Here is an 11,210-nt window from a genome sequence, read left to right on the forward strand (position 1 = left end):
TTAGAAGCATTTTTTGGAAAAAATGCGCTCAGGACGGATGTTCAGAGGCATTTGAAATGCCAAATGCCTTTAACTGCTTGTAAACGCGGTAACTCGTGTTTAGCTGTGTATCGTTTACAGGCGTTTTTAATGGAGAAACATTTTTGATTATTTTCAATGTAAAAAATGCTTTTAAACGTGGCATGCAAACGTGGCACAATGGACATTTTTAAACGTCGGTTACTATCTGTCAAGTTATATCGTTCAGGAGAGGTTTTAAAACGTCCTGTGTACATTAAGCCTTACTATCCAAAGTTAAAACAACAAGGGCAGAAGATTTAATAGATGGAAAGTTGAAAAAATGACTGAAGGTCCACTTTAACTTGTTTTAGAATCAGGGTAGACTAATAAAGAGGGGGTTAACCATCTACATTTATACAGCAATGCTTCTTTTCTATGATCTCTTAGTGTTATGGTTATCTAGACTTGGCCTACCTACCGCCAGGGAACAACTCTGAGACGCACTAACCTCTGGAGTTCTTTAAACCCATTTTACTTTTCCCAAGAAGGTAATCTGTGACCATTAACAAGTCCATTTTGCTCATGTGAAATAAAAAAAAAAAAAGTGAAATAACTGTTTTAAATACAACGCCACTAAATAATACACCTGTGTCTTTGCTTGGACGTATAAAAAAAACATTTCCCATTGGAAGTTCCTGAAGACTGGAATGGCTAGGAGGATTTGCACTAATCCTACCAAGTTCTCACATTCTATGAGAAAAAGTAGTTTGTGCCTGACATTGCCACCATCTTCAGAAACGGCCAAAAAACAGGAATTTTAAATGTGTTCAGATGGGTTTAAATGTGTTATCACCCTTGCTGATTTATCTCTGGTACACAAATGGCCAATTTTAATAAATGTGCTGATAGTTATTTTTCCTTAATTTTTTTGTTCCACAGATGGTTATGCTTTCTCCCAAGATGAAAATGGTATTGTTTCACAGTCTGAAGTGATAAGGGCATATGACACCACAAAACAGAAGCCAGAGGAATGGTGAAACATCTGTGCACTGGAGAAGGCTCGTGAAATACGTCCGTGAAAAATCAGTTACTATTTAGGTTCCAAAAGATCTGTGGTGAAAACTGTCTCACAATAAAACGACAAAAAAAAAAAATCAACGTAGAACAAGTTGTTGATATTCAAGCAACCATAAAAATTAGTTTAGGTATAAAGACTAATACTTGCGATAAGCCTTGGATTAGCCAGAAAGGTGTTTCAGTATTATTGATTTGTAAAGAAGGATCTCTTGCTGCCTTAGTAACCAGCAAGTTTACTACATCCTCACCATCAAAGAGCATCATTCTGCAGGACTGATGTGCCAGCTGGGAAATCCAACTAGAGTTCAACAACATAAATCCATAAGGTGCGCTAAGCTACATGACCGCTGTTTACGTCGTTCTGGAGGGTTACGTGTCAAACTATTTTAATAAATACGTTTGCCAAAGAAGTCGATGAGTTTTTATTGACTGCTAGAGTCTTTCAAGACCTAAAGAGCAGTAATACATGTATTATTCAAAACTGAGAAGGAAAATGTGGAACCAGAGTTTGAGGGCTCCGTTCATTTGCTGGAAGGGCACTTGTTTTTATTATCTGTGACATTTTACACCTTCAGCCTTATTCATGCTGTTCTGTTTATCTTGTGGAGTAAAACATTTGCTGCCCTCCTGCTTGCTTCTGTGTTTAAAGATGCAAGCGTTGATGCATTTCTGTTTTTATTTTTTTCCTGATTTTATTTAGTTACAATTGTTGACTTCCTTGATGTCTTAAAATAGGAGAAATTGTGTGTCACTTTCTAGTTCATTCAACTGCACTTGATCATCTAATTGTGTAAATTGAAGACTTGTTTTGTGTTCTGCTCATAGTGGTTAGCAAACTGAGTCAAGATTTTTATATTTGTCAGTGAAACTTTATTGAGTTGATACATACAATAGCTCATCAAATAATTAAAAAAGCAAAACCTTACTGCTTACAGAGATTTTGTACATTTCTGTACAAATGAATATGTATTAGTCAAGATCTAAAATATCCCTACTTTCTTCTTTGCACTATTATCTTGAGGAAAAGTTTACATGAAGAAAAAATCCTTTAAGAACAAGTTGATATAATTTCCTGGGCCACCATAGATCGTTCACATTGAAGGTTATATTGCTTGTAAGGAGGTGAGGATTGGAGGTGGAGCAACAGGAATGGTATAGTATTTGTAGTTCGGTCACCCTACACAAGCCAATCCTGCCCTGTTTTCCTGTATGGGAGAAAGCAATGTCACTTTGTCCACCCATGGATAATAGATATTTGATAAAGTGTGGCGTTGTGTGACTTCTGCCCACAGGAAAATCACACATTCTTGGTCGGAGCTTTATAGTTTCCTGTCCACAAATTTAGCCAATATGTTGTCTTCAAAAGGCACATGCAATGTAGTGTAATCTTAAATGAGCCTGTTAGTAGGTAGTATTTTTCTCCAAAAATTGGTGTACTTATTGACTTCAAGAAATAATTTAGTCTCACTAGACTGCCTATATGTGCACAACAAATGGTACATTCATTTTTTTCTATGCTCCACCCGCTGCACTGTGTTTAGGGCTGTCATTGGCCAGGCAGATGATGCTGAACATCTCCCCTCTGACTGGGAGCATCTATAAACTTTGTGGGGTCAATACATTTTGCTTCCTATGTTTTAGACTTTGCTCTCCCTCCACTTTCCATACTCTCCATGTATAGCTGCATTCAATGGAGTAACTAGCAGCCACTTTGCTTGCCTTGCATCATGCTTGTGTCATTTGAGGTTCCTTGCTTCCTGTCGTTTGCTTTTGTTTCTTCTTTCTCCTCCCCTCCCATGTGTGATGTGCCTTTAGCAGCTTCAGGCTTGCTCTTGATATTACTGCTTCTAACTGTATCATCCATGGGAAAATCAATTGTTCAGGCATTTTTCACAGGTACACTTTCACCAGCAGAGCTGGTTGTTAGAATTGCTTGCCATAGTCCCCTAGCTCTCTGATTTAATCTTCTATGGACTGACTCTTTTTTTTTGCTGGTTAGTTCATAGCCAACATGACCACATGTATGTACAATAACAACCTGCACAGTTTGTACAGGTATATTTAAAGCGGATCTTCACTGCATCTGAGCACCAGAAACCAAAAACATGATTTTATTCATTTTTAGTATTCAACGCTAACTCTCCCCCATCCATCCATAACTCTGCTTTATTTTGTTGAGAAATCACTCTGCAAAAATACACCTCTAGCATATCTGGCCGTGGCCATCTTGAGCAAGGGCAAATGATTCATGTAGTATTTACTTCCTTCCCTTAACGCATGCATGCAGGAGAGTGTACTTAGCTGAGAAAACCCCTCCTCCCCCTGAATATTCCTGGGATGTATGACATCATATGCCTAGACAAGTAACCAGGAAGTAAAGTTGGGTACACACTATAAGAAAATCAGGCGAACGAATGTCCGATTTTCCTTGTTTCACAGAAAATCGGACCTGATGAAAGAAATTTTGTACGAAAATTCTCGTACGTCAAAGGGTTTTTTTTTGTTGTTTGTTTCTGATCATGTGCAGTCTTTTCTGATTTTTCTTGTATGAAAATTGTACAAATACGGTACATATTAAGGGAAAATCGTTTGTTCTGTTCCCATACGAGAAGAATTTTGGTGTTTGTTTCTTCTGGAATTTTTGTAAGAAAATTTGGAATCTGCTGTTGTAAGTTGTGTACACACTACAAAAAAATCATACAATAATTCTTTGGATGAAAATGTTCGCCCAATTTTCTTATAGCGTGTACGAGCCTTAACTGAAGAAATGTAAACAGAAAAAAGTTTAAAACAAGTAAATATGATATACTTTACTATCTATTTACTAATGCTAACAGGGATATACAATGTAATACTGACATATAATCACACACATAGGATGGACTTGTTTCTTTTTTCAACCTCGTCTACTATGTAACTATGAGTTTTACAAATAATATTGATTGGAAAAGTGAAGTTCATCTTTTATTCAGGATAATAGTATACTCAAAACTAAAATGATTTGCTTAATAAAATGTTTTCTAATACATTCAATATTGATATACATAGCTGCTAAGCTCAGACCTGCAAAACCAAAATAAAAGTATATTTGTTGCCTATAAAACCCTAATAAACTTTTAGGGCAGTAGCTACCAGGAACCTAGAAATGCCATTGCATACCTTGAGATGGCTGCTTCCATGCCCATCAATTCCCTAATCCTACAACACTCGTGAAAATTTTGATACCTCTTTTAATGTACAGTGACTACCCTTCCACTATCACAATTTTCTGCTGGAAAGTAACAGGATGTCCATCAGCATAGGAGGAAGTGGGCTGGCCTAAGAGTAGCAAGTGTTGACATTTTCATTAGAGTAGTGTGGTATTAGGGGTTGTGTAGAAGAAAGTGGCCGCACACTGGAACGAGAAGTTTGCTTGACAGGGTTCTTTATTGTCGCATGCCAGACAGATGATACAGGACCAAAGTTAACGTTTCACACAGATCTACCGTGCTTGTTCACAACAGTGTATCCATGTGAAACCTTAACTTTGGTCCTCTATCATGTCTGACATGCGACAAAGATTCCTGTCAAGCAAACTTCTCGTTCCTGTGCCACTTTCTTCTACGCAATCCAGTTACGGAGCCAGGGCGAGCACCTGGAGGGGATAGTGCACCTGGTTGGCCTTGTTGGCGGGGCATGCTTTGTGTTGTGGACTTTGTGGTATTAGGGGTGCCTGAGATGAAGTCATCTGGTATATGCAGGCAACTCTACGAGCCTAATCATTTTTTTTTTTTTTTTTTTTTTTTTACACGCAACAGGTTTAAATTTAAAACTCCTCCTACCACTTTGTTTTCGGTATCTCTCAGTCTTGACACCACCAGCCTTCCTTGTTCTAAGTTTCCACATGATTGCTGATACCTAGACACCCTTGAGAGGTGGATTGTACAAATCTTTTTTTTAAAAAAAGCATTGCAGCTTAGCAAGTGCAGTAGAAGATGACATAGGAGGCATTTGTTGATAACAGAAATGTGGCTATGCACTGTATAATGAAAGTGCCCAGGACACATGTCTGGCTTCATATTTCAGCCATCTACTGAACCAGCTACCGCTCCACTGACATTTTCTTTTTCCAGACATAATGCCCACAACCCCCTCTTCTACTGTGCAGACCCCACCTCTCTATTGTTTTGGTCTGTATGCATCTTTTGAAGTAGCACCTGACCAAAAATCAAGTATTGTTACACATTTGTAAACTCCCACACTGTTGTATCTGCAATCTGTACAAACTTTTAACAAGTGAAAAACACCGAAATCTTCAAGAAAATTTTTTTTAAATTTATTTTAGCCTATCAACATCCACCACTAAAATAATTCTTTTTACTGAAGATTGTGGTGATTTTAACTTTGGTTTTTGGCAGTACCATCTCTTTTGCTGCTCTGAGCGCTTGTTGATGAGAAAACTGAATTTTGTTGTGTCATGACCTCCTAACACGCGTTCTGTACAAGTCCATATCAAATTATCCTGCGCACTTCCCGATTCCCTTAATATTGCTAACCCAAATTGCTTCCTTAAAGTTCACACATTAGTTCGTAAAATATTTATTCACAGCCAGTTATTGGCGCAACTGTTGATTAGCTTGAGGGAATATTGAAACGTTGAATAATTTGGAGTGTGCATTTAATAATCAATTTAGTTGTATGCAGTTAGTCCAAGTGATCCTTTTCTCACCAAAAACCCAGATTAAATACAATGGATTATATTTAAGATAAAGTGCCTGCATATTCTGGAAAATTGTATGCGTTTCCATTCTGCAGAAATTACCTGTTTTTCTCCAACAGAATTTTAAATCATAATTTTTAGTTATCATGATTTGTTTTGTAGTTTAAAACACTGTTTTATTTAAACTGAGAATTGTCAAAATCTCAGTCATTCTTTACAAAAGAATTGCCATGTAATTATGGTAATACCTCTCCTTTTTAACCTTCATTAACACTGCGTTTATTTCCTAAGTTAGCTACTAAAGCGTTCATCAAAAAATAAACTAGTCTTTAGTTCTTCGCCTATTTAATTCCTGAGACTTTGAATATTTCCAAACATTTATAAATACGATGGGAATACTTGATATTATATTGAGTAAATTTATTTGAAAATCTATAGATTTTTTATATATATATATGCTTGCCTGAGACGTTATGTCTATAGAAAGATCACTTGACGATGCTTCTGCTTCTATAAGGGGGAAAAAAAAATACAAGATACATTTAAATTTTATAGTTTTAGTAAATAGCTTTAAATGGTTTAAAAAAAAAAAAAAAAAAAAAGCATTACACATTTATATGATTATTGAAATGTGTTTGTATTTCCTAAGATCTAAGTAGTACCTATTATAATTCTGCTGGTGCCAATTAAATATGTCTCATCAATATATATTTGAAATTGGAGTTCGTCTACTAAATTTTATTTAAATAATTTACACCAGCTTGGGTATTTTAATTATTCAGCTATTAAATGCCTTTCGTAAATCCAGTTTATTTGTGGATATTATTTCTTTAATTACACCTAGATCCTTCAACATATTTTTTTTTAGTTTTTTTTTTTTTTTTTTTTTTACATTTTATATGGTTTGAAGGTAAATATGAACATACTAATGAATATTGATGTAATGTATTTGTGTCAGAAAAAGCCACGTTGCTTATTTGCAGACTTGATTCTCATTTAAATAAGTAAATACCACCTATGACTGGATTGATTTTACGTTGTTCAACCCCCATTCCTCCATGTCCAGCTTGTGTGCGACTTTCCGAGTAGAACTTCACTTGTCCTCTAGGTTAATTTATCTTCTGTGGCTTACTGAAAACTCTTGTGATTGTGTTGAGTGTACTACTACTCTGCATGAGTTAATATTTTTTAAGTATGATGGTTTATGATTATATTTGACTAATGTGATCCCTATTACTGTTTTTTAGTTGATTTGGAAGCTTGCACTGAGCTTTACTACTGTATGCATTTGAGAAATACGAGATTGTCTGTCTTCTTTTTTTTTTTTCTTAATTTTTACACCAGAAGAGTATCATTCGCCATCTTTTCTTAATATCTTTTTGGCCTACTTTGTAAACATTCTTTGCCCTTTTTATGTGAATATTAGGTACAGATTTTTTAATTGTTTGCTGCAGATTTTTATTTTTCACTCTAGAAGCCATAATAGAACACATGTTTTAATTGAATGTTTCAAAATGTGTTTTTTTTTTTTTTGTGTGTGTGTGTTTTGTTTGTTTTGTTTTTTAATAGTGTGGCATCAATGAAAAGGGATGTGATAGAATATGCTCCAGCCATTGACTCATTGCTGCTGTAATTGTGAACTGTGGTGCTGCATGAATGAAGTTGTTTCTAGGTGTTTGTGTTATTCATACCTCAGTTTTTTGTTTTTTTTGTTTTTTTGTTCTGTATGTTTTGTTGCTAATGTATAGTTATTCTCATGTTTTCAGTCCTATTAAGCAAGTAAAGAAAGATTTGAAGATCTTGGCACTGGATTTTGTGTTCTATCCTCTGTAATTTATTTTTATTGCAGTGTTTGTCTTTTATTTTTTGAATGTGCATGATTAACACTGTATCTTCAATGTTATGTCTCAGTTGTTTCAGGTTATTAAAAGTTATAATTTAAACTTTAATTATGGTCTTTTTAATGTATAAAAAAATTGTGCAGTTCCCCTTTGTTCTTGCTTTTTGGATCAGAAGTGTCTTGATGATTTTATACATTTTTATGCACTGTAAAATGTGTTTGTAAAAGAAGGACATATATAAAGAGTTTTTTTAACCCCTTCATGCCGGCAGTACGCATATATGCAGCCCCACTGGACGGTGTTTTTTTCCTTGGGGCCGCATATATGCATATCTGTCTTTGTTATGGGAGCGTGCAGCACAGAGCGCTCCCAGCACAGAGACCGATTTTTCAGCAGGAGCCCCAGGTCCCGTGCAAATGATCAGGATCCGGAACTCCTGTTTCCGGGTCACCTGATCGCTGTGATAGTCTCTGATTGGCTATCACAGTGATCAGTTACTGTGAAGACCGTCCCTGTGCTTCTCTCTCTGTGAATGGAGAGGAAAGATGCATTGTATCGCTCTCTCTCTCCTTGCAGAGAGAAAAAAATAAACTGTGTGTATACAGTGCCTTGAAAAAGTATTCATACCCCTTGAAATTTTCCACATTTTGTCATATTACAACCAAAAATGTAAATGTATTTTATTAGGATTGTATGTGATAGACCAACACCAATTGGCACATAATTGTGAAGTGAAAGGAAAATCATAAATGTTTTTCAAAAATGTTTACAAATATGTGATCACATGCGATGTCTTTGCGATGCTAGTTCAGCCATACAGTTGTATGGCAGAACCCACATTGGGTTCACAGAAAAAAAGGTGCAGGGACTTCTCTCCCCCCCCCGCACTGGAATCGGATCGTATGGGTGTTCTCATACAAATTCACAGTTTGCACTGGGGTGTCATTAACACTGTATTGACACCTGCAGCGGTTCAGAGGGCAGTGTGAAATGCCTGCGGGAGAGATTTGATGCGTAAACCGGCTACATCGCTACAGTGTGAACCTAGGCTAATGGTGGGAAAAGTTCTGAAATTATTTAAAATTATTTACTTTTTTTGTCTCATATATAGATATTATGCTAGGTTTGATCTAGGAGAGTTTGGGTCAAGTAAGGGTCAAAGGTCACAGTCAGTATATTTTGGGCAGGATTATTTTTTTCTAAAAGCATTTTTTAAATTAGCATTACTGTCAGTGTGTTTTTAGGTAGGGGTAAAAAAAAAAAAAAGCAAATTGCACACATGTGGCATCCCTGCAATAGCTTGAAACAGGAGAACTTATTTTGGGTTGTTTGATAGGTTATAGTAGTAACAAAAAATAATACAGCTACATTTTTTATTTTTTTACTATTTTGGGCCAGTCTTCCTTTGATAATAAAGAAAACAGGAGATATCCATTACCATTTATCACCAAATGAAAGCCCAATTTTTCCTGAAAAAAACAAGGTACAATCCAACTTGATGCACAGAGGGTGTGATGACATGTACAGTTTAACGGACACGTCAAAGTTGCTAAATTCTGCCTTAAGCATTTACATTTGTTTTTAACCCTTAAATGTTATGGGGCTACATTTTGTAAATTCATCATTAATTTGTTACACACAATATAGAGAATACCTATAATATACAGTCTTACTTTTTAATGAAGTGTAAAGTTTTTTTTGTTTTTTTTTTTTTTAACTATTGGGCCCGATTTATAACAAGGAGCGAATATTTCTCTGTTATAAATCAGTTTTGGAGCCTGCTGTGTCCCACAAAGTTCTCTCTGCGACAGAGTGCCGATCTTTGTGAATAGACTGTCATTTGAGTTTAGTCAGGTGACCCAGACTCTTCTCCTGGCTTTTTTCCCCCCTACTCTGCCATTCATTTTTTATTGCTGTGCACCGACTTTGGACTCTAAATGCAGTATACTTCACAAATGTGCTTCGCACTCTGCTGGCTTTGGCAATGCAGTAATTTTTTTTCTATTTTATAGCAGCAGTATTGGACCCCTTAGTTTTAAATTTCTAATTCATTGGTGTGCATTTGAAGGTTTGCTGTTTTTAGGCTGTGTTGCTGTACATTTAATTAGTCTTCATAACCAAGGCTACACACACACACACACACACACACACACACACACACACACAATGGCTCTGCTGCTGCACAAGTGCCACAATTGACAGGGCACCCCAGAAAAGGTACTAATGTTTGATCACTGCAGACTGCTGAGATTTCAGGTGTAAAAGGAAAGCCTGTTGTGAGACTTGTCATTTGGAATACGTCATCAAGAATCTCTAAAAGTTTAGGGAATGTAGGGGTTGACTTACTAAAACTGGAGTCTCCAAAATCTGGTGCAGCTGTGCATGGTAGCCAATCGGCTTCTAACTTAAGCTTGTTCAATTAACCACTTGCCCATTACCCATTTCCAGGATTTACCCATTTCCTGACCGCCCACTTCTGGTCAGGTCCTGCGACGTTGTACCCAAATAAAATTTACGTCCTTTTTTTTCCCACACATAGAGCTTTCTTTTTCTTCTTTCAAATACCACATTTGATCACCTCTGTGGGGGTTTTTTTTGCGCTATAAACTAAAAGAGCGTCAATTTTTTAAACTTTTTTTTTCTTTTTGCTATAATATCCACAAAAATGTTTTTAAAAAACATATTCATTGGTTTGTGCAAAAGTTATAGCGTCTACAAACTATGGGAAAGATTCTTGGCATTTTTATTATAATTTTTTTTTTATACTAATAATGGCGGTGATCTGCGATTTGTGGCGGTACTGCAACATTGCGTCAGACAGATCGGACACACTTGACACATTTTTGGGACCATTGACATTTATACAGCGATCAGTACTATAAAAATGCACTGATTATGGTGTAAATGTCACTGGCAGGGAAGGGGTTTACACTTGGGGACGATCAAGGGGTTAAATGTGTTTTCTCTCATGAGTGTGCCTTACTGAGGGGGGATGGGACTGACTGGGGGAGGAGACATATCGCTGTTCGTAATTATTGCAAACAGCAGATGTGTGTCTTCCTGTCAGAACAGGGATTTGTGTGTTTACGCACACAAATCCCCATTCTGGCTCTCGTGCCGGTGACCGCGGGTGGCCGGCGGCGATCTCGCTCCCCTGGCCATGCGTAGCGGGTCCCCTGCCATGCAGCAGGTGTGCCCCTGCTATGGCTCTTAAAGGGGCAGACGTACCAGTACATCGATTTGCGGTGACAAACTACTTTGCAGACGTAAATGTGCGTGAGACAGTCGACAAGTGGTTAAGGTTTGACAAAAAAAAACCTGGAAGCTGATTGGTTCACCTTTAAAATAAATAATGGCACATTTTTTTGCAGATTTTTTTTTTTTAGTAGCCTGGAAAGCAATCCACATAACACCATTTATAGAGTAGAGCATGGAGGTGGTAATAGCCTTTTATGGGGGTGTTTCTCTGCAGCAAGCACTGGAACACTTTTCAGGATAGAAGAAAAATGGATCGGGCAAAATACCGTCAAATTCTTGAGGAAAATCCGCCCTCTGCCAGAAAGTCACCAATGGGAAGAAGGTTTACTTTCCAA

General features: G+C 36.9%; 1 protein-coding gene across 7 annotated transcripts in view; it reads left to right on the forward strand.

Annotated features, from left to right (window-relative positions):
• The window catches only part of ATP8A1 (ATPase phospholipid transporting 8A1), a 339,326-nt gene extending 331,601 nt beyond the window's left edge, over window positions 1-7,725 (forward strand). For all 7 annotated transcript variants that reach the window (XM_073608500.1, XM_073608506.1, XM_073608505.1 and 4 more), the window contains one exon: window positions 940-7,725. In XM_073608500.1, coding sequence (XP_073464601.1) covers window positions 940-1,037 — 98 coding nt within the window. In that variant the 3' untranslated portion in view covers window positions 1,038-7,725. The remainder of the gene's footprint in view (window positions 1-939) is intronic.
• Window positions 7,726-11,210: the final 3,485 nt, after the last annotated feature.

Source organism: Aquarana catesbeiana, linkage group LG01 (genome assembly GCF_042186555.1).
Source record: "Aquarana catesbeiana isolate 2022-GZ linkage group LG01, ASM4218655v1, whole genome shotgun sequence".
NCBI classification, from domain to species: Eukaryota; Metazoa; Chordata; class Amphibia; order Anura; family Ranidae; genus Aquarana; species Aquarana catesbeiana.